Source organism: Talpa occidentalis, unplaced genomic scaffold, assembly GCF_014898055.3.
Source record: "Talpa occidentalis isolate TD23 unplaced genomic scaffold, MPIMG_talOcc4v2.1 talOcc4.2, whole genome shotgun sequence".
In the NCBI taxonomy this organism is placed as follows: Eukaryota; Metazoa; Chordata; class Mammalia; order Eulipotyphla; family Talpidae; genus Talpa; species Talpa occidentalis.
The window spans coordinates 111,060,848-111,085,414 of NW_023602073.1; the positions used below are offsets into that span (position 1 = coordinate 111,060,848).

At 41.1% G+C, this 24,567-nt stretch overlaps 1 protein-coding gene across 1 annotated transcript; it reads left to right on the forward strand.

The window, feature by feature from the left end:
* Positions 1-12,348: 12,348 nt before the first annotated feature.
* GPR6 (G protein-coupled receptor 6) lies at positions 12,349-14,004 on the forward strand. The gene has a single exon (XM_037520949.1). The coding sequence runs from the start codon at positions 12,396-12,398 to the stop codon at positions 13,488-13,490; it is 1,095 nt and encodes a 364-aa protein (XP_037376846.1). The 5' UTR covers positions 12,349-12,395; the 3' UTR covers positions 13,491-14,004.
* Positions 14,005-24,567: the final 10,563 nt, after the last annotated feature.

Here is a 24,567-nt window from a genome sequence, read left to right on the forward strand (position 1 = left end):
AAGGCCCTGTGTTGGGAGTCTCTTGTGTCAGAGGAAGAACAAGACCAGTGTGACTGGAGTAGAATTAAGAAAGAAGAAAGAATTGTGTTTAGAGAGGAAAGGAGGTTAGAGCAAACCACTTAGGTCCTTTTCCAGTACTAGCAGGATGAGAGCCACCGAGACTTTGGAGCAAAGGAGAGGGAGAAGAATTTTACCTACAAAAGCTTCTTTCAGTCTGTAGTATCAGGGGAAAAAATGAAAATGTTCAAGAGTTAGCCACGGAGGAAGTAAGATGTGGTCAGTTTATGGTTCCCCTTTGAAAGCAGACCCCAAGGGAAATCCTGAAAGACTCTCACTGCCTGTGAGAACTGAAAGAAATTCTCTCGAGAGGGTTATGTTTCTCCCTATATTGCCATTCAACATATTCCAGAAAAAGAGAAATTTTCTTAACTTCACGACATTATCCATAATAAAATGAACAACAATCTCATGTCAAGATGCAGGACTGTTGGCAAAATTCACTCATGAACCAAGTCTCTCAGAACAGGGTCAAATTTGCACCTAAATAAAATACCCCATCTCCATCAGGCTCCTTTGTACTCTGCACTGCAGGTGTTCAGGACGGAACCCTAGCTAAGAGCAGCATTCTGGGGGCAAATTGCCTGGGTCCGGATCTAAACATGAACACTTACAGCTTGTGTAAACTTGGACAAAGAACTTCCAACCTCAGCTTAAAATATGGATCTTAGTCTATTCTTTATAGTGTTATGTGCGTGATGGCCATGCTAAGGATCCCAAGTTTGCAGTCCAGCACATTCTCAGAAAAGGTTCTAGGAGGAATATCAAGCTCTAGAAACTCTCATAGGCCTGGCCCCATCCCCACTTCTCTGCCATCACCAAGTGAGGCAAGTGCTCAACAACACTACCTATGGGCCGCCTGACCCTTTCCAGCACAGCAGAGAAGCACTAAATCCTGGTGTTTTCTTTCCTTTGGGACCAAGATCATGGGGACCTTCCTGCTCTTGTGGGAACAATTTCGAAGAGGCAGTATGATTGTGTTGAGTTTGGAATCTCTGCATATGCAGAGATATATTCTGTAAGTTTTCCCAAGGAAGGAGTTTCTTCCCCCTTCTAGAGGATCCCTGTGAACCAGACCTACTCATATGTGACAGTCACTGTAGTAAGTGAACCCAAGAGCAAAAGATGTGGATTCTTTGTGGGGATGTGCTGGTGTGGGATGCTGAAAAAATAATTTCACACCAAATAGCTAGTATGTGTGTGAGAATAACTAAAATATCAACATGGTTTTATTGACAATTGTTTTTCATCATTTGATATCTCCCTTTTATTTATGTTACTTTTGTATTACTTATGGTTTAGGATAATTTTCCCTTCACAGGGTAAGTATGTGCCTGGAAAAAATTAACTTGAAAAATGACTGTTAGTGATTTGGAGCTGTAGAAGCAGAAGTGCTTGTTGAACGGGAGCCACCTTAAAATTGAATATTAGGTTTTTGCCTACAGTTTAGATAACCAACCATAATGTAAACCTTGCATTATTATTGGAGTGAATGGGGACACCTGTGATCTAAAAATGTATGAGAAGGAGTGGGAGGGACGGAGTTTCTTCCATATGACTGGTTCAACCGTAACCTTCTAGGACATATTATGCAAGGAGTCCTCTCCATCACTGTTATATAAGCCCACTACTCACGTGTGTGCAAGCACATGTTTACACAGAGAGAGAGACACTGGGAACACACATATTCGTGATATGTGGTGCACACTCACCTTTCTATGGCACAGGTGAACAATAGACATATACACACATAGATTCAATGAACACATGCCCACAAAAACCACATGAACACCTCAGAAAATGTGTGCACCACCAGCAGGGCAACGCATAGCACAGAAAACAAGTTTAACACACAACAGTCCCACACTTACATACAAATTTGACTTTTCTCTTTGTCATTACAGGCCCCACTACCAATACAGAGACAGCTGCTTGGGCAGAGAAAGAGCTTCTTAAACCATCTCAACTTGGTTTTGAATCAACTTATGGTGTCTCCAGTAATCTAAGAACTACTAAAAATATCCCGAAATCAGTGCAGTGGAACTATATCAATACCTGATTCCCAGGACAGTTTTAGAGCCCTAGTAAATAAAATCAAGTCAGCCCATGACTAAGAATGGGACAATGTGTCCTTTCTATAAAAAAAAAAAAAAACAGTATTAAGTGCTGATTTGATGCAATTTGTTTGAATGAACTGTGAGAGCAGATATTAGTGAAATTTGGGGTGTGTGATTTCAATGAAAAATTTTGCAGCTAAAAAACAATCATTTCCTGTACAGACTTTATTTTGAATTTTCAATATATCCCTATGCCTTTCATGGCTTCAAAAGATACAAAAATATATTATTTAGGATTTGGTTCAGCTGTCAAGCGACAGAAAACTCAAAATAGTAGTGACTTAAATAAACAGAAGAGGAAAAGTAATTCTCTCTCATAAAGATGCAGGGTGTCCAAAACTTGTTTTGAGGGCTCCACAATCATGAAGGACCCGAGGTCCTCTCTCTTACTGCTCCAACATCTTTATCATATGGCTTTTACTTCAGTATCCAAGATGGCTGCTCCACATCTAGTCACCACGCTCACATTGCTGCCAGCAAGATGAAAGAAAAAGAAATGTATGCTTCGTCCCTTCAAGGACACTCTCTGGATGGTATGATACAATATATTCATTATATCTCTTTAACTAGAAGCTACATGACCACACTATCTGCAAAAGAGGTCTAGAAATATGCTATGTATTCTAGGTGGCTATAGGTCTATAGGGGTTCATTGCCATGAACTAATGTGAGGATGGACATTGGAAGATAGTAACTGGTTTCTGCCACACATGAAAGAGGATAAAAATAGGCTATACCTAGAGGTAACCACTGTTAACATTTGGATATATATGGATATATAATTTCTTTTGCAAAATTTAGTCCATACTGTAATTTTTTTCTTCTTGTGACTATCTTCATGACTATATGTAAATATCTATCCTGTTTTAAAATTTTAAAAGAAAAATCCAATCCACCCCCACTTAATAAAATTGGCATGTTATGCAAGTCAACTCAAATCAATTATTTTTGCTTAAAGCATTAATCGTTTTGGAAGCAGAGTAGGGAGGTGAATCTACATCAAGTAAAATGCTGGGAGGGTTTGAGAAGCTACAAGATGGTAGGGTCTCTGGCTGAAGAAACACATGGGCATGTAGATACTCTGAGAGTGCAGAGGTAACTCGGACGTTTGGGAGAGCCTCTCCTGTGTGTCTGCGGGAAAGTCTAGAGGGACGAGGGGAGAAATTGATTCTGGCTTCCTCCTCCTCTCCAGCCAAACTCTCAAGTACTGCAGACTGGATAATTCAACTCAAGATATTTTGGGAAAATTATTTTATGGATTCTGCTGTTTATGATACTTAGAGCTTTATTCCCTTAGCAACCTCTCCGAGGTTTTAGAATCCTGCTCAAAAAGATCAGGGGATTACATTTCAGCTAAGCACCAAGAGTGGTGACTTACCTTTGCAGCAACTCAGTAAAATCAGTTCCCACTTGCTCTCATTCAATACACCCGATTTATTTATTTGGTGCCCACAGGTGTATAGCAAAAAAGCACCTGCTTTCTATTCTCCATTCTCTGCCTTCCTCTTAAAGCATTCATTGGCATCAACTCTAAGTTTACTTAGCATAATAGAGAAACAGAACAGATAAAGCTGAACTAATAACAAACTCTAGAAATCTGATGGTAGACCTGAGGCTACCAGTGTGAGGGTAATGGGGAAGGTAAGAATAAAATGGAGAGGGAGCACAATGGATTATGAGTGTTTTGATGGTGAATGTGGTGTGGTGACAGCACCTGAAGGGGGAGATCCTATACTTCTAAAACACAAACAATGTTGTAAATCAATGTTACCTTAACTTTTTTTAAAATTCAACTTTTAGAATCTTCTGTGTGTCCTTACCTCTTCTCGCACCAAATCCAAACTCTTGTACTCGACCTGCAGTACCCTCCCATATCTGTTTTCTGCCCCTGACTGCTCCTTGCTTTCCTGGTCACAAAAACTTGGCACTGGGCCTCCCTGGTGGTTCAGGAGTTAAAGACAGCACTATCAGGCTATGGCCAGCCACTGCAGCATGAGTTCAATCCCCCACTCACAGGAGCAACCCACATGGTCAGCAGACCTCTCCTGTCTCGCCCTCTGCTTCCTTCAGCAGTATATTTCAGCAGATCCACCTGTTCTGCTCCCCACTCTGTCTCTGGTGAATTCTCTCACCCCCCACACCTTTAGTCTGCACCCCAGTTCTTGTATGCATAAATAAATAAATTTTTAAAAACAAAATAAAAAGCTTGGCCCTGAAGCCAAGGACAACCCAGGTCCCCTTCCTTTTCTTAAGGAATTGAGACTTTGAGACCCAGATGGGGTCTGTTTCCTTACAGTTGTAGCATAGTGAATGCTATTTGACCCCTGTGAGTCTCTGTTTCTTCATGTGTTAAGTGGGAATTTAACAAATGCTCCTACAGGGACACAGGTGGGTTAAGCGAGATAATGCAGGTAAAGTGCCTTGCACTGTGTCTGGCCACAGCAAGGAACTAGATGAATGTGACTTTCCTCTCCCTATTCCTCTCTCCTGTAATTATTTCCCTCTGTTTAGAACCTCCTTGAGACTCAGAATTTGCAGAAGGGCTGTGTTCCAATTAGAGTCTCCTTGTTCAAGGCTGGTCTATATATTGCTCCTGATAGACTAGGCTGTTCCAGTGACAGAACCTAGTGGTCTCCCTTGCAGCTGAGGCCCTAATCTCTGGCCTCCCTGGGGAGCTCCCAGTTTCTGCTGTCCTTCTGAGCCAATGGTACATAACCCGCGTGAATAGCACAGGCCTTGGCAGAAAGTCAGCCTCATCAAGCTCAGAGAAGCCCGCAATTGGCCTTAGGACTCACCGTGTCCCCCTCCCAGAACCTTTTGTCTCCCCAGAAGGTGTGTGTCCTCTCTCTTCTCTAATAAATGGCAGAAAAACTCTAAAGTCATGTACATGCCTTCTCAAGCTAGAAGTCACAGCATATATCTATTAAAAATGAACTTTATAAAACTGAAATATTCCTCCACAATCAAAGCTGAAATTAAATAGCAAAAATAGGGAAAATTAGCCCCAAGTTTGAGATGCTAAGGATTGAAATCTACAAATGATTTCATCAGCTATATAGAAACACTGTTAAGTCATAATAGATGGAAGTAAAGAATAGATAATTCAAATAAAAGAAAATTCAAATTGTTTTTAAAAAGCTAGCACAATGGTTAATGCTAGTGGTGATCAAATAAAGATGACTGAAATCATTAATGAGGTGCCACTTATGCCACTGAGTTGAAAGAGCATTTAAAAATAATAATAATAGGGCCTCCCCCAGTGGGACAGTGATTGAGCGCTGGGCTGCAAAGCTGCCCGCAGCCTCTGCAGCACCGGTTCAATCTCCGGCCGCAGGGGAGGGTCCCACATGGCGCGCAGACCTCTCCTGCCGCCCGCTGCTCCCCTCAGCAGTGTACTTCGGTCCTTCTGCCTGTTCTGCTCCCTATTCTGGCTCTGGTGAATTCTCTCCCCCCCCCCGCCCCCGCGCTTCTGACTGTGCTTGTATAAAATAAATAAATCTTTAAAAAATAATAATAATAATAAAACCCTGTGCTATAAAAGCTGCAGAGAAACTGGTATGCTCACAGAGCACTACTGGCACTGTAAATCAGTACAATCATTTTGAAAAGCAAGTTGGCAGTGCATTTAAAGAGCCATAAAAATGTTTCTGCCCTTTGGCTGACAATTTTCATGTCGAGATAATTATATAAAATAAAATAATTATGTGCATAAGTAATCTTTGTGGGGTTATCCCTAATAGCAAGCAAAATAAATAAGCAACCTAAATGTCTACAGTAGGTAAGTTAAAAGTCACTATGTGTAATTAATCTAATAGTGTGCAGTCATCAAAACGATAATGTGAAGACCTTTCCATTTGCTATCTCACCATCAGCTGATGTACTTCTCCTCAGATTTTACTTTCTGAAATTTTGGAGGGGAAAAGGTGAAAGGCAATTGTTAAACGTCCCTGCCCACATGGCTCACTGAGAGAGAGACAACCTGCAACCAGGGATCATCAGGGACAAGCCAGGGAGGGGAAAGGAGAAGCTCTTTCTGTTCTTCCCATCAGCCCCAGGACCTGTCACAGCCCCTGGCACGCAAGCAGCCTCTTGGAAGTACGCCACTGAATGGAATGAATCCTTCCTGGTGGTGCCCTGTGTGCCCTTGGACAACTCATTTCATCTCTCTGAACTTCAGTTACTCCATCTGCAAAGAAAATAACCCCAAACTCCATGTAATTGTTTCAAAGAATAAAATGAGATAATGAGTATGTACTGATTGTATGAGCATCGCAGCACTTTGAAAATGCAAGGAATGGCAGATTAGAAGACTGCTTCTGTGTTATTTTCAAATACCAATAGAGCCAATGTGACTCTCATATTCAGTACATTGATGATCTTAGTTGTAGTTGGACATAAAACTAAGCAAAGGCAACACAACCAGTTCAGTAAAGTGACAGGTTACAAAATCAATATACAAAAGTCATTTGCCTTCTTATACACAATCAGCCTGAAGAGGAAGAAATTAATAAAACCATCCCATTTATCATCATACCAAAAAAAATTAAATGCCTGGGAATAAATCTAACAAAGGAGGAGAAGGATCTAAACAAAGAAAATTATAAAATACTGTTATAAGAAATAGAAGGCACAAAGAAATGAAAAGATAGTCCCTGCTCATGGATTGGAGGAATCAGCATTATCAAAATGGCCATCCTACCCAAAGCAATTTTCAGATTCGGACAGAAATGTCCACTGGCAAAATGACTGGATCAGAAGATGTGATACATATACACCATGAAATACCACTCAGCAACAAAAAAAGATAAACTCACGTCATTTGTGACAACATAGACAGAACTGGGATTATGCTAAGTGCAGTAAGTCAGGAGGAGAAAGATAAATACGAGATGGTTTCGCTATACATCTGGAATACAGAGAAACCAAAGGGTCGGACAAAGACAAACCTTGAAATCTAACCACAGATCTGAGGCATCCAGGAGGGGAGGGAGAAATAGTGGGAGGCATGAAAGCTGGGGGATTGAACAGCACGAGAGTCCATGGTGATGGACTGTGAGTGCTTTGGTGGTGGGAAAATTATGGTAACCACACCTGAGGGGAGAAATCCTATACTGTAAAAAATTAACATTAAAAATAAAAATAAATGTTTCTCACTATGTGAATTTAAAACAAAATATATATATCTCAACTGCCCTGTGGTGTTCCGCATTTTGTTGTTATGTAACGATAATAATGGCCTGCTTATTTACAAAATTTGGGAACATCAGGTGACATTTAACCCTTTGGAGTGAATACTGCTCATCTGGCATGAAGCAGAGAAGCCCCTGAGGTGTTTGGATATCCTGAGAAAGCAGGTGCCATGGGCATTAGGACTCAACACTGATGCCTAAGGAAAGCCTGGGGACAGGAAAAAAAAAAGGAGATATTTTCAATATCACTCTTTTACCTCAGAATGTATTCCAAAAAGTTTGCACTCCATCCAGCACCCTGGATCTGGACGTACAATGCAGATTTTTCAGTATCCCTTTGTCTCTTTCAGCAATAATCTTTCTTAATAACAGCTTCATAAATCTCAATAGGCACCTGCTCTCTTTCTGAGTTGTCAACACAAGGATCTAGACTTATACTTGACAGTAGAAAACTATGGTGCTTGTCTCTAAGAAGGAAATATTGGAAAAGGTGAGGGGGTGGCGGAGAGAGAGAGCGAGAGCGAGAGCGAGAGAGAGAGAGAGAGAGAGAGAGAGAGAGACTGTGTACAGATGCCCAGAGAGAGGCCAGAATTCCTGGTATGGGTCTTTCCAACCTACTTTTATAAGTTCTAGGCAGCTTGACTGACTGCAGTTCTGATTTTTGTCAAACAATTCATTTGCAAAGATCTGGACCAAGAGAGGACACACCTGGGAAGGGACTGTGAATGCAGAACAAACAAGGGGCCAGATATTGAGGTATCCCAAAAATAGAATAGGGAATCCAGAGTTTAGATCTCCCTTAGAGTCATTGAGTTTATCAGTCATTGAGTTTATCAGGATGTCAATCTTTGTACTGAGTGTGGAAAATTAAAAATCTGCAGAGGAAATTTTTGTTAGTGTCTTAAATCTGAAACTACTACATGACTTGAAGCTGGGTTTTTGCTAAAATTCCTTTGTAGCAACCATTCCAAATTATAATCCACTGAGTTTTACTGCTGCATGCTAATCTATGACAAGGAGATTGTGATTGTTTGATGAATATTCTCAATCCTGGCTTTTCATTAGAGCCTTTAGACAATTCAATGCCAGCTTCTCACTGCAGATCAAATAGTCTTTAGAAACTTTCCAGGTGATTCTAAAGTTCAGCCAGGACTGGGTATCACTGGTTTAGGTTGAGACAGGAGTACATAGCTAAGGGGCCAGAGAAAATGTTGTGGTTGAGAAGCTGTGATTCCTGGTCATAAACTCAGACAAGGAGGATATGCTGAACATGACACAGAGTTGGCATTAACCTGTGACTACAAGCCAGAAATTAAATTTTGCACACCTTAAAATATAATTAGGACTAGACAAGCTGATAGATGATCAATATAGTTTTTTTTTAAGTTTTATTTATTTATTTATTTATACAAGCACTGGGTACAGTCAGAAGCGCAGGAGGATGAGAGAATTCATCAGAGCCAGAGCGGGAGAACAGCCAGACAGATGAAATACACTGCTGAGGGGAGCTGCAGGGCTCAGAAGAGGTCTACAAGCCATGTGGGACCCTCGCCGGCAGCCGGGGATCGAACCGGCGCTGCAGAGGCTGCTGGCAGCTTTGCAGCCCAGTGCTCAACCGCTGCTCCACCAGGGAGGCCTGATTTAGTTGTGTGCTTTAGTCAAATATCAAAATTTCACAGAATAGGAACCCACACGAGGCAGTTTAAGATTAGGAAGATTATGGTGGAGAAAACCGGCAATTTCAAGAACTCCCAGAACCTGGAAAAAGACAGAGTTTGAGGTCATTCCCTCCATCTTTCAGTCATTTAATCTCCTTAATCTCTGTTCCTTTCTGCACGTCTGCTTAATTCTTCCACTGCAACTGGCTTCCTCTGATTACTCATTTCATGCAAGAATTAACATGAGTGCCCCAACTCAAACTTATCATGATCCTCAGGTTGAGAGCCCAATACTGACTGACCATTGTCATAATGTCTCTTAGTTCAAATTTTCATCAAAAGGTATCTTGCCATTAGTCCAGCAAAAGATGATTGGTCTTGTTAAGCTTTGGGTCAAGTTTCAATGTCCTCTTAAAAACTGGGCTGGCAGTGGGAAATTTCAGTTGGTTCACAGGTCTATGAGACCACTGGAAGGGCAGGTTTATATGAGGAACTGTGGGCAGAGCAGTCAAGGATGTATATCTAAAACCCAACCATAACCAATGAACCACATGTCTTTCCTCTTTTTCATCTCCTTCTGCTTCCAAGGAAATGTGTGGGCACAAGAGAGATAAGGAGGAGCCTGAACAAATGTGCCCTATTGCTTTCAGGATCCAGTTTGGCATCTGAGAGAGATAATCTTAGACAGGGACTATGCAAAGACAGACTACAAACCTTCAACCAGCATTTATGCACATAATACATGTGTTGTCTTCTGCTTAAAAGATTGTTTTCCCATTGAAAAGTTTACTCTTGGTAATGATGAAAGTCTATGCATATCCATAACATATGCTATCTATTTGCTAAATTTTAATCCCATACTTTCTTTTGCATTGTGGCACGCAAAAATGTGACACATTTAGACTTTATGGAGAATTTTTCTGTTGGGTCTTTATATGATCATTTGGGAAATTTATGATTAACATGTTATTACAATGGTTTGACAGTTCACTTGACAACCCTGAAATAACATTTTTGGCTTTTAGATGACAATTTTTCACTGAAACCTCAAATGGCTCTTTTCAGAAACTATGAACTTCAGTGGATTTGGGGGTTCACAAAAATGATGAGATGAAAAATTTATAAACCCTCCAGATGAAGTAAGTGTGTGTAAACTCATTTTATGGTTCAACATTAACTTTTGCAACAAAGAATTGAGCAGTTCTATAGTTCTTTCTTCTAGTTAAGTTTAGCAGCAATGAGGCAGGAAGGTAGGAATAGTTTCAGACTCGGTGGCCACATTTGGAGGGAACAGTTCAGAGTAAAATCCACCTCCCACTCGTCTGTAGCTAGTCTCCAGTATCCCTGCAACTGAAGGCAAGGTGAAGTCAGTAGGAAGGAGAAGGTGCACAGGAAAATGAGGGGCAGCACCAGTAACAAATGCTTATTTTTACTTTCCCAGACATGTGGTCCTTGAAAATCATGTCTATAGCCTTAGTATAATGTCATCATGACAATGTGCAATCAATTTTTTTAGAACATTACATGGAGTCAACTATTTTAGCTTTTGCCCAGCAATCAGGGATTCCGGCTGATAAAAAGAGAGAAGAAAAAGAAGCGTAATGCTTGAAGTTTACTGACAAAACAAAACACCTTTAAACCAAAAGGATGATTTATCTGGGCTGAAAATAAAACTCCTGCCTACTGAAGTCTGGTGCAGCTGAGTTATCACTATTTTTGTCCTGTAATTTGTTTTATAGGGTACTAATTAACAGGGCAAAGTCTGTTGCCAGGAAAGTAAATCACATTTTGCTGTTTTCTTTTCTAACAAGACACAGACCTGGTCTTTAATTAAAGAGCAAGTTCCAAGGGCACTATCAGCTGCTGAAATTGGGAAACATTTGCTTGGGAAGATCATGATGAAACCTTCTGTGTAAATTCAAGATGAATAGTGGAAGAAGAAAGAATGGAGCAAGAGAAAGGAATTGCACAGGAATCCTCAAATGTCCCATCTTTTCTCTGGTCCCTACAATTCTGAATTTCTCTTCTGGCACTACTCAACTGACACAAACATCCTTAAAAAAAAATTCACTCCCCAACCCATTTCATTCCTGTCTCCCAAACAGTACTACAACTTTAAGATATCAAGTCTGCTGTCGGACATTCCTGCCCCCAGCCCACTCCATCTTCAGTGCTGCTTCTTCCACCTGGACCCCTCAGTGATCTTTGTTGTTCTGGGCTTTGCTGCCAGGTCGATGCAACTCATCATTCATCTCTGCCTTCCCAGCTCACCCTCTTCATCTGGTCAGTCTTTTCCATTCCCTTTTTTTTTTTTTTCTTTGCTTCTCTTTCCTATCTCATTCCTGGAACTTCTGAACTGGAAGCTACAGCTCTGGCTGACTTCTCCTCCTCTCTATTTTCTCCCATGAACCCTTTGATGCCTCCTTTGGGGGAGGGGAGAAGGGAGTGGAGTTGGGATATTGGTAGTGTTGGGCAGGCAAAGAGGGCTTGTGTGGAGCTTGCAACCAAGAGCTGAGTCTGACGTCACTGTGCCCTGCCTGTCAGTCTCCTATGGGGCGCGCTGCTAGTAGCAGCCTTTCGGTACTGACAGTGTCTCTCACTCTCAGCGGCACCAGCACAGCGACAGGTGCCTGCGTTCATCTGTGCGCGAGGCCCTGGCCGCCTCCCGCAGATAGTGGCTCTGTCAGTGCTGGGAGTGCAGCCTGGCGCCCCGCCACAGCTCTCATGATCAGCGACTTCCTGAAGCCCTGACTCCCCAGGTGAGCAGCCCGGCTCTCTAGAGGAACTTTGAGGGTGTGCGGAGGGTAAGGGATGGAGATAGTCAGGGAATGAGTCCTTTCCGGAGCCGAAGAAGTGGACCCAAGCTTGACTTCAAGCTTTCCCTACACCTTAGCTTCTCTCCCCTCCAATCCTCCTGCCAGGAATCCTCCAGGATTTTCTTGGCCCCGCGGTTGCAGAAACTTCGCTTTCAGCACCACGGACAGCGACCCCCCGCCCCGTTTAGAGGACCGTCCTATTCCTGGGGGTTGGAGCCCAGACCCGACTTCCTGAGGCTGACATCCCTAAGCGGGGTGTACATGCGTGTGTGTGCACATACAAGCACACCTACGGGATTGACTGTATGTGTGTGAGAGCATGTTATCCGTGTAGTATATCTGTGAAAAAAAGCTCAGGGTACCCGTGTGCATTTCACTCACTCGTTCAACAGGTATTTATTTTGGGTTCCCAGTCACTGGCTCCTCGCTCTACTCTGAGGTCCTGGAGTGGTGGGAACACTCTAAGAGGGGTACTTCAGCCCAGGGGCGCTCCTTGGTAACTTAAGCACACCTGACGCTTGCTCTCCTTCTCTACACAGGGTACAGCGTCCGGCCGCAATGAACGCGAGCGCCTCCTCTCTCAACGAGTCCCAGGTGGTGGCCGTGGCTGCCGAGGGAGCAGTGTCGGCGGCGGCCACAGCGGCAGGGGCGCAGGACACCAGTGAATGGGGGCCCCCTGCCGCGGCTGCTGCGCTGGGGGGCGGGGGCGGGGCTAACGCTTCCCTGGAGCTGTCTTCGCAGCTGCCCTCAGGGCCGCAGGGGCTGCTGCTGTCGGCTGTGAATCCGTGGGACGTGCTGCTGTGCGTGTCTGGGACTGTGATTGCAGGCGAAAATGCTCTGGTTGTGGCGCTCATAGCGTCCACCCCGGCGCTGCGCACGCCCATGTTCGTGCTGGTAGGCAGCTTGGCCACTGCCGATCTGCTGGCGGGTTGTGGTCTCATCCTGCACTTCGTATTCCAGTACGTGGTGCCCTCGGAAACTGTGAGTCTGCTCACTGTGGGCTTCCTCGTGGCCTCCTTCGCAGCCTCGGTCAGTAGCCTGCTGGCCATCACGGTCGACCGCTACCTGTCCCTCTACAACGCGCTCACCTACTACTCGCGCCGGACCCTGCTGGGCGTGCATCTCCTGCTCGCCGCCACCTGGACCGTGTCCTTAGGCCTTGGGCTTCTTCCGGTGCTCGGCTGGAACTGCCTGGGCGAGCGCGCATCCTGTAGCGTGGTGAGTCCTCTGACACGAAGCCACGTGGCGCTGCTCTCCGCTGCCTTCTTTGCAGTCTTCGGCATTATGCTGCACCTGTATGTGCGCATCTGCCAGGTGGTTTGGCGCCACGCGCACCAGATCGCGCTGCAGCAGCACTGCCTGGCACCGCCCCACCTCGCGGCCACCAGAAAAGGCGTGGGGACGCTAGCCGTGGTGCTGGGTACTTTCGGCGCTAGCTGGTTGCCCTTCGCCATCTATTGCGTGGTGGGCAGCCAAGAGGACCCTGCTGTCTACACCTATGCCACCCTGTTGCCCGCCACCTACAATTCCATGATCAATCCTATCATCTATGCCTTCCGTAACCAGGAGATCCAGCGCGCTCTGTGGCTCCTGTTCTGTGGCTGTTTCCAGTCCAAAGTGCCCTTCCGCTCCAGGTCCCCCAGTGAGGTCTGAAGACGCACTCCCTCCCCTCACCAATGCCACACCCCCAACAAGTCAACTTTTGGTGAGCTTTTAGGTGCCTGTTGATGAACTCTGCAATTATGATAGTGTGAATGTGACTTTGGAAATAGAGAATAAGCATACATGCAACAAACTCACAAAGACAAAGAGGCTTGTTGACACTTTACATATACAGTGTATACATGTGTACATATATATACAAATATTTGTATCTTTTGGAGGTGTTCAGGATTTGAAAGTTCCTGTTCTGTGAAAAAAAATAACAAAGATGTGGTTGTATACTCAAATTGTACATCACATTTGTCAAGTGAAGACTTTCCAATACTGCTTAATTATAGCACTTTATTTCTAGCTGCTGAAACTGCCAAAACAGTGTTGCCATTTTCAAGGTCAGGGGGAAGGGAATGAAAGGGGTAATTTTTGTTGTATGTGATAGAATATTTTGCTGCACATGCATCAGTAAATTACAACATATTTTGTACTCAAATAAACATATTATAAAAATATAACCTGGGGTATTTGTCTGACTATAGAATTACTAAGAGATGAATTATTAGTGCATTCACTTAAAATTATGTATTAGGTTCCTCCTGTGAAAATATTAGTGTAGGGCCTCCCCGGTGGCGCAGCGGTTGAGCGCTGGGTTGCGAAGCTGCCGGCGACCTCTGCGGCGCCGGTTCGATCCCCGGCTGCTCCCCGGCCACCGGAGGAGGGTCCCACGTGGCGCGCAGACCTCTCCTGCCGCCCGCTGCTCCCCTCAGCAGTGTACTTCGGTCCTTCTGCCTGCTCTGCTCCCTGCTCTGGCTCTGGTGAATTCTCTCGCCCTCCCGCGCTTCTGACTCTACCCAGTGCATGTATAAACAAAGAAACAAACAAACAAACCAATAAATAAATAAATAAAAAACATGCCTCTATAAAAAAAAAATAAAAGATTAAAAAAAAAGAAAATATTAGTGTAAAAAATTATATGCATCTGCACATTGTTCATAAATTGTCACTGAAATACATAACCCAGATCATCGGTGAGGGTAAGTAAGGGAGTAATATAGTCATTGTTATTATAGTGTAAATTAATCTACTCCCTGGGTTTCTGGGTTTCTTTGGAAGGCAAGTTTCAGAGGATGTCTGAAGGCTTTCCTTCATTTCACCAAAACGTTTCCTTCATTTCATCACAAATGCTCTTGTGAATCCTGAAACTATAACTTTTAATTGTAATTTTTCTCAATCTTGGAAGAATTTAACATGTTTTAAAAATAATATTAAATAAACATAGTTGCCAGGTCTTATAGAAAAATTCACAGCCTTATGAAATTAATAAATTCTTCTGAAACAGGATCCCAAGATCATTGTGTTCATGAGGTAAAAGTCCCTCTTGATTCACTCTTCAAAACACAGAGCATTAAATCACTAAGAACTAAACATTCCCATTTCACCAATGGGTGTGAATCACAGTTAAATGGTTCTCCTCTTCTCTTTCATTTAGGATGATGTGAGGATAAATGAGATAACATGTGTGGACATACTTTGAATCCTTGTGAGGAAATATGCACACAAGCATAAGAGTTACTAATGTTAGACTTAGGAAAATACACCAATAGAACAATTTTCATATAGGCTGTGAATATTTATCTGCTAGACACAATTCCAGGACTTGGAACACAAAAGTGAACAAATAGATAAAGTCTCTGTGTTCATGGTCTTACATTTTAGGTGGGGAATAGGGACTACAAGCAAATAGACAAATTATGTAAAGAGATTTATTATAAAGATTGGCTCATGCAATTATGGAGGCTAAGAAAACCCAAGATCTATAGCTGGCACACTAGAAATCCAGGAAAGCTGAGAGTATACTTTCAGTCTGAGCCCAAAGGCTTGAGAACTGTAAGAACCCATGGCTTCAAGAACCAAAAAGAGCTGATGTTTCAATTCTAGACCAAAGGCAGGAAAGGATTAATGTTCCAGCTTAAGCCATTTAGGCAGTCAAGTTCCTTTTTAATCAGTGCCTTTGTTCTATTCTGCTCTTCAACTGATTGAATGAGGCCTGACTACATTAGGGAGAGCAATCAGCTTTTTACTCAATCTACTGAGTCAAATGTTAATATCATCCAGAAACACTCTCACAGACACTCTCAGAATAAGTTTGACCAAATGTCTGGGCACCCCATGGTCCCATCAATTTGACACATAAAATTAACCAGCACACCAAAAAAATATAATGATCCAAAAGAAAGGAGAAAAGTTGGAAAGGAATAGTCAACTCTGTCAAGCATTGCTGAGTCAGTAAATAAAATGAAGATTAAGACAGCAACTATTGATTTTGTAATGTGAATGTTACTGGTGAATTTGACAAGAGAAACTTCAAGAGTAAGGAGGGGAAGCCTCACTACAGAAGCACAAGAAAAAAAATGTATGAAAGATCTGGTCTCCAACATCTGACAACAGAGCTGTGACCTTTATAATACCAGAAAACACACTTTTATAATCTATAATTTTATAATTTTATAGTGCTATAAATTTAGAACTGAGAAGATCAGCATTATGGATCACTCATCAAATTAGCATTTTCTAAAGAATTAACCTTCATAGACTATCCAGAATCATCAGATATTGTTTCAGGTCCTATTTATATCCAGGATCCCTTCAAGCAGGCTGAAATAACAAAACCTCTGACTATGAACTTTTCCAAATATGTAGCGGGAAAACAATATAATTTCAGAAATGGAGCAAAGAAGTCAATATTATTACACATTTTATAATTACTGAGAAAAATTTCTTACAATCAGCAAATTAAGAAAGTTCAACACTGTGGTAATAAAACAGAAATCATACATCTGACTTCATTCTGCTTGGTATATTCAATATCAGTCCTAGTCCTAATGCAAATGTTTGAGAACGCCAAGAAGGAGGAGATACTAAACAATCAGTTTGTTAATAGCCCTGCCTGACAGAGTTGGCTGGGCTGTGTAATGTCATTATGCTTGATAGTAACCAAATTAAAGATGTGGGGATATAAGACTGTGGGTAGATCTTCAAACATTTTTGTGAAGGAATATCACATATTTATTTTACATAATAAATATTAAGAATCTCCTATTTCAAGACCCTATGCTAGTTGCTGGAAGTATATAGTCTCTGAGAAAGACAAGATTCATTCAAATATTCAATTGCCTACCCACTTTGCTATTTCATGAACCTTATAAATTTAACACATTAGATTTGAGCACTGACCTTTGCCCCAAAATCTGTTCTTTTCCCCTTCTTTACCATTTAAGGGCAATGTCATCATTTGAGATGTTCAGGCCAGAAACTTTGGAATCATACTTACTTTTCTCTTTCTATCACACCTCCATCCAATGTGTGAGCAAAACATATTGCCCTTACTTTGGAAATTTACCCAGATTCCAGCCACTTATCATTTCTTTTTTTTTTTTTTTTATAACAAGTTTTTTTTTTTTTAAAGATTTATTTTTATTTATTTATACAAGCATTGGGTACAGTCAGAAGTGCGGGAAGGTGAGAGAATTCACCAGAGCCAGAGCGGGGAGCAGAGCAGGCAGAAGGACCGAAGTACACTGCTGAGGGGAGCAGCAGGCGGCAGGAGAGGTCTGCGCGTCATGTGGGACCCTCCTCCGGTGGCGGCCGGGGCTCCGGTGGCGGCCGGGGAGCAGCCTGGGATTGAACCGGCGCTGCAGAGGCTCCGGCAGCTTCGCAACCCAGCGCTCAACCACTGCGCCACCAGAGAGGCCCCCACTTATCATTTCTACCATTTTCATGCTCTCCTGTGTGAATTACTCTAGTAGCATTTCTGTCTTGTCTCCTGATATTAGTTCTTGTGCCCACAAACAGTTGCTCCCTTGAACACCCTTCAAATTCAGGCTTGAGCCCACCAGCAGTACTATCTATCTGAAAAAGACAAATTTGGATGAAATATACTAGGTCCTGGAAATAGGTTTTGAGTAAAAACTTACTGAGAGATTACATGTGACAGATTATATGTGTATACATGTGCCTAGTATAGTAATGAGACACAAACTCTTCCCCCCAAGAAAAGGAGAACAGCAGGAGGAGGCCTAAAGCATGAAATCCAGGGTAGGCAGGACCCACTTGGCTCAGGGTATACATTTTGTATTGCTTCTGTAACAAATGACCACAAACTTGGTTGTTTAAAACATTTATTCTCTTATAGTATGGAGTTTAGAAGTACGAAATAAATTTCACCAGGCTGAAACCAAGATATCAGCAGAACTATACTCCCTCCAGATGTTATAGGGAAACAAACTGTTTTGTTGCCTTTTTCAGATTTTAGAATTTCACTCACATTGTCTGTATTACATGCAGTTATACACAGTGTTACATACAGTGTGCAGTGAAGGAAATCAAATGACAAAGGAGACCAAGGAGGAGCATCCAGAGGAGACCCTTGGAAAGCCAAGAGGAAAATGTTTTAAGAAAGAAGCGACCAAGTGTATAAAGACTGCTAGTGGCCAAGTAAGAACAGTCAAGTAAGAAAGTGTTACATCTAGGAACATGGCAGCCCTTGATGGCCTAAGAGAGAGGAACTTCATTGGAAGGTGGGGCAAAAGCTAGATTGCAGTGTTTTTGTTCTTTTTTTTTAAGATTTATTTATTCATTTGTATAAGAATCGGAGTACAGGGCCAGATGTGGAAGGTGAGAGGATTCACCAGAGACAGAGTGGGGAACAGAACAGGCAGACTGACTGAAATACACTGCTGAGGGGAGCAGCGGGCAAGGCAAAAGAGGTCTGACACACACCATGTGGGATTCTCACCAGCCAGCCAGGATCGAACTGGCACTGCAGAGGCTGCAGACAGCTTCACAGCGCTGCACTCAACTGCCTGCGCCACCAGGGAAGGCCCGATTGCAGTGTTTTTAAGAGCAAATGGGAATTTTCTAATTTTCAACAAATTTAACTTTAAATTAAAGGAGGGGGTGGTAACCAGAGAGAAACACAAGATTAAAACATATGCTGTATCTGGTTTTATTTTTTTAAAGCTGTGAAAGAATTAAACATTATTAGACCAAAAGGCAAGTAATGTGTGATTGGAAAAGCTAAAGATAATAGAGAGAAAAAGATGCCTGAAAGAGTGAGTTTTCACAAGAGAATGGGGCCTAGGGCCCAGTGTGGTGGAGCGAGTGGGACTCAGGAGGAGGTGGCCTGCTCTGACAGCTCGCCTGCTCTGACAGGAGGCAAGGTGGGAATGATTAGTACTGATAGAGCTAAGTTTATAGGTGGTGGGAGGAAGTTCACAGAGTTCCTACCTGACAATCTCAATTTATCTGAGGAGGAGTACCAGTTAAGAGATTATTGCAAGTATCAAGAATCTAAGTCAAAGATACTGGGAACAAAACTGTGAACTGGGGATAACATAGTATAATCATTCAATCAGAATTAAAGCCAGACCATACCAAGCAATGCACACCATTCCAATTCTCATATAATAGTGGTAAGAGTGTAAAATGGTACGAACACTTTAGAAAAATAGTTTGTTGAGTAAGCCAAAAGTAAAGAGAATCTTTTAACTTTTAACCAAAAGGGACATTAAATCCTTTTCATTTTATCTCTTGACACATCAAAGTTAATTTCCAACTGCCTAAGGCCCCAGAATAGCAGATCCCACTCTCATCTGGCATCTACGGTGCCCTCAAGCAGCACCACTAGCGGGGCCAAACCACACAGTCCTGGGGAGAGATGGGGTTCTAAGGGTGGCAAGCAGCCAGGAGTCTACGAAACCCACTTGTCACTGTAGGTTCTTCTAATTCTATTTTCTACAAGGAAGAGATAACCACAGACGGTCACAATGTTCATTAAACACCATTTATATGACACACAACAATCAAGCCACATTTCAGAGGCAGCTGCTGCAGTGGAAGAAACACTACTTCTTCTATCAGAGTGATTAAAAGAGTCCATATTTATGAAAGATAAGATAAAATGTAATTTGGGGTTTAATCTACTTTTGCTAAAACAAAGCATATCAAAACAGTGGTGATTTTAAATATCCTTTCCACCAAAGAGCAGTCCTCACTCCTTGGATAGGAAATTCTTCTCCAACCTGTCTCTAAGATGGGCTGAACTGACTTTAGCAAATAATAATGTGTATGAGTCCCCAGATGACCGAGTTATGAGTCCCCCTCTAGTTCCCCACCAGCCATCTTCTGACCTGGCCATTTGTGTGTTATGCAGCCATCTAGGTTCCATTTCTTCTTTGCAAGAAAGTGTACTTGACTTATTCTCCCCCTTTGTCCAGAAGCTGGGTGCAGAACCCAAGCTTGGTGAACCACATTCTCTTCCCTAAGATCTGACTCTTGTGTACAAGGTCCAAAGGATGGAAAAAGACTACATCCACCCCAGAGTCAGTGCCCAGGAAAGAAAGGCTGAGTGCTATCTCCATACTTGGAGCTGCCCTATTTCTTTTCTCATGCCTCTCCTGGTTCTGACTTTTTGTCCATTATATGACCGCAATATCCCTTCCATACATTACCTTTGTGCTTAGGGTAGAAAAACTGTTTTTGTTGCTTATGACCAAAGAATCATCTTCAGATCCTTATTTGAACATATTTTAAAGTTCAAAGCCATCTTTCTTTTACTTATGATTTGTGATACAGTGTTGCATTTTTCTTTTTTTTAAATTAGATAGCTGATTTATTTTTTTATTTTAAATTTATTTTTACATCATTGTTCATTTTTAAGCAATATTTGCTTCCCCCCACCCTCTCAGGTGTGCTCCCCATAGAGTTTCCTTCACCAATGCACCCGTGCACCATCACCTCAGTCCCCTGTGCTCCTCCCTCCCTCCCTCTCATCCCTCTCCCTCCTCCTCCCCTGCAGGATGTCTCTGATTTATAATTGTCTGTTATTGCTTTGTTGTGTTTTGTACTGTTATTATTTTTTATACTGATGTCTTATTTGGTTTCTCTATATTCCTGCTATAAGTGAAACCATCCGATATTTTTCTTTTTCCTTCTGACTTATTTCACTGAGCATAATTTCTTTTAGCTCCAACCATGTTGCTGCGAATGGCATGAGTTTATCAGTGTTGCCTTTTTAAAGAAAGGTACAAAACCATAGGTACAGGAATAGCATTTGGGTTAAAACAAAATAAAACAAAACAACTGTATTTGCAGAGGGTAAAAGACTATAAGAAAATACACCAAATATGGAGTTTTTGTGTTAAGACAGGGGTAAAGGATATGTTTAATTTCTATTTTTTCTGTACTCTAAATTATTTATGTGAGGCACATTAATAATAAAAATATCAATTTATAGTAAAGAATATATAAAACGAGGGCTACAATATCTAGTATTAAAAACAATATAGCATTTGTGACCTTCTTTCAGAAGTTACACATGAGTACTTGACCTCTTGTTCCAAATTTCTAGTTCAATTTCCTGCCAGGATTCTCAACACACAGTAGCAAGGTCAGCTCTTAATCAACTCTTAATCATCATAGTGAGAGCTGGGATGGCGTGGGCTCACAGCAATCATCTCTCTGTAAGAACAACCACTCTACAACACATTTTATGGCTTAGGATGAATCACTCAAAAACACACTTGCTGGTGGAGTTTTACAGAAAGTCATACCAGTAAATAGGGGAAGCCATGGTGCATGGGGGTCCAGTGAAGGGAAGGCCAGCCTTTATCCATGGAGGTTTTAAAAGGCTTAGGAAGAAAGTTCCCTTCTACTCAATTAATTCTAATTTAAGAATTCATTTGGCAATTGAAAAAGACAAGAAAACTCATGCTTACCATTTTATTTAATAACAAACAGGATAAAAATGGCAAAATCCAAACTGATGACATTTATTTTCATGTGTAGTTAATGTGTGCTTATTTTTAAGCAGGAGGTTTTTAGTATATTTAAGTTTATTTCCTATGTTTCATTTTTTTCCTATTGCTGCTGAAACAAAACAAATCAGCGCAAAGTGAGTGACCTAAAACTACACACTCGGTTCTCTTGCAGTTCTAGAAACCAGAAGTCCACAGTTAATCTTGCCGGGCTCAAATTATCAGTACTGATTTCTTCTGGAGGCTCTAGGGAAGAATCCGTTTCTTGATTTTTCCATCTTGGAATTTACTGTCCTCATTCCTTGGCTCACACTACGTACAATGTCAGCTTTTCTCTCTCTACTTCCATCATTACATGGACTTCTCCATCTGACTTTGACCTTCTTGCTTCCCTCTTAAGGGATCCTGGTGATTACCTTGGAGCCATGCAGATAATCCATTATAATCAGCCCATGTCAAGATCTTTAACTTAATCACATCAGCAAAGCTCCTTTTGCCATATCAGGTAATAGTCACAGATTCCAGGGATTAGGCCCTGAACAACTTTGGCATGGGGGAAGCAGACATCATTCAACTTACCATAGGATGTATACCAACACTATTTGGCTAAAATGAACCAAACTTTTTGAAAATGTACAGGAAATGTTTTTAGTTAATAAAGGTATTTTAGTTTCTGTTATTTGTGACAATTATACTACAATGTGGCCAAAAAGTCCCCAAATTAGAAAGTTTCATCTATTTTAATCACTTCATCATTTTTCCAAAGGGATGAAAATTCCAAATAAAAATTAGCATTTGTCTCATAAATATGAAGACCAACAATTTTATAAATGATAAAATATGCATTTTAAAATTAAAGTAATGATAACATTGGGTCTTTTTAACTTGATTAGTAATTAATCTACTTTATTCTAAGGACTCAGAATTCTTAACCATCTCTACATTCTTTATATTTGTCATCTAAGTTGTGTGATAAATGCAAGGTTCTAATCACCATCCTCTCTGTCTAAAAAGAAACTGCAAGGTGGTAAATACAAGAATACCACCTAGTTTGGAACACTGTTTCCTCAGTCCTTTACTGCCAGGGACCCAGGTAAGATCTAAGAAGTAACCAAGAGCCATCTTTGAGCATTCAAAGTAGAAGGTCCTAAAGACCTTATCTTCCTGCTCTCAATTCAATGGAGAACCCACAAGGCCCTCACACAGAGCTCATTGCTTTTCCTTTAAACATCTTTCTAACAAATGTGATCATCTGGTTTCCCAAAAAGGTAGGAGATGACAAGAGAAATATTAAGGTAAATGAGGCAGCGGACCATAGCAATTTACTGTATTTTGGACACATTGACTCCAGCAGTGCTGAGGGCCTGGAAACCTCTGTGAGCAGACAAGAATATACTTTCTGAGACTTGATTGAAGCAGTTAAAGAATATCCCAGGACCATTCAGAGTCCTCTGAACAACCTTGAAAGATCTGTTGTCCCCAAAGTTCTCTTTAAAACACCCAGAAAAGCACAAGTAATGTTTGGTAAGTTCTCCTTAAGAAAACAGGGATGCATATGGGTTATTTTAGAAAAAGTTTCATAAAAATTAAGAAAAAACCCCTGGTCTCTAATTTGCTTGCAAGACAAAAGCCTCAACCATCCAGAACACTTGGCTCCTCTAACTGACTTACTCTGGTATCCAGGTAGCCATAATTCTTTGTAAATTAAATTTTAATTCATTTGCATTCTATTCATTTAGAATTTTTGATAGTGTTATCCCACTGGGAGAGACTAAAATTTTGCCTTTGTATAATCTACAAAGAAAGGGTTTGCCAAGCAAAGTAATAACATAAAGACTTCAGAGAGATATTCCTAGTCTGTTTATCAAAAAAAAAAAAAAAAGAAAGAAAGAAAGAAAGAAAGCAAGTCCTTTGAAATACTTCTGTGCAAATAGAAACCATTCAAATATGTATTTTTGCTTATTACTATCAATGTAGCCATATATCAGTAGTATCAGTTTCGGTTTGTGTACCTGAAAATAATTTTTAAAAATCACATTTCTTTGAATATATTTAAAATGAAGACTGAACACCTCAGTTTGTCCAAGTTAATGAGAATTTTTCTCTTTTCTCATGCATATTATATTACAATTGAATCAGTGATAACTAAACAGTCTGGAAACTAATTAAATAAAATGAAAGCCACTTTTTTAAAGACACAGTCACCATTTGTAACAATTCAACATGAGTATATTTATGACTTTCTTTGTTAAATTGAAAAGATCAAACACCATGTTTTGATATTGACTTGCCAATTGTTAACTATGTAATTTGAGGAGCACAGCTTCACCCCACGCCCCCGCCATATATGCACATGCTTTATTCACCCTCTAGCAAAGCTGCAGTGCTAATATTATCACCTTTTCTTTCCCTCTCCCATCACTTCCCTCTGGTAACCACTATATTTTTCACAGAGTCTAAGAGTTATTTGTATTGTCAGACACCATTTTAAATTTAGAAATGCATTCCAATATAATCAACACTCAGCAAAACTTACAAACCTTCACAATATTTACAATCTACCCTGAATTTTCTCCTATAGTCTTATGTAAAAGTACTGGATAAACAATTTTCACATCCTATAAATCATAGCTAACAGGTGAACATCTGAACTTGTAGACACAGGAGAAGTTTGCATACGTCTCATGAGATAACCTGAAACCTGGAGAGGCTCATGATCAAAATATTTCCTGGGAGATGCATCTAGAAGGTTGGGGTTCGTATTTAACATTTTCCAATTGAAGCTGCATCTTACCATTTTGTGTTTTGTATTCAAAAGTGCTTACCCCAAAAAATTGTTGTATCTGATTACACAAACTATTTAGAAAAAGGACTTAAGTTTACCCAAACAATAATTTTGTTTGAACTTAAGAACTGTATTTGGTCATTCCAATAGTTTATAAATAGATAGCAGGTGGTGAATGCTTTTGATTTCTAAATGATTAGTTATCGAAAAGTTGGTTAAAAAAATTTTGACTAAATAATATTACAACAAGAATCTGCTTCTCATTAATCCAGGAGTGGAAGTATATTGTTGTAGATGAAAAAATGGGCTTTTGAGTTGATACCTGCTGAAGATGGGAGATGAGTATACAGGAATTTGCTCTTCTTTTCTCCCTACTGTTATTACACTTGACATTTTCCACAATAAAAAGGGAAAATCTATGTTGAATACAATTGAAAGAAAACAGAACTAAAAGAAGTGAAACGTATTTCATTGA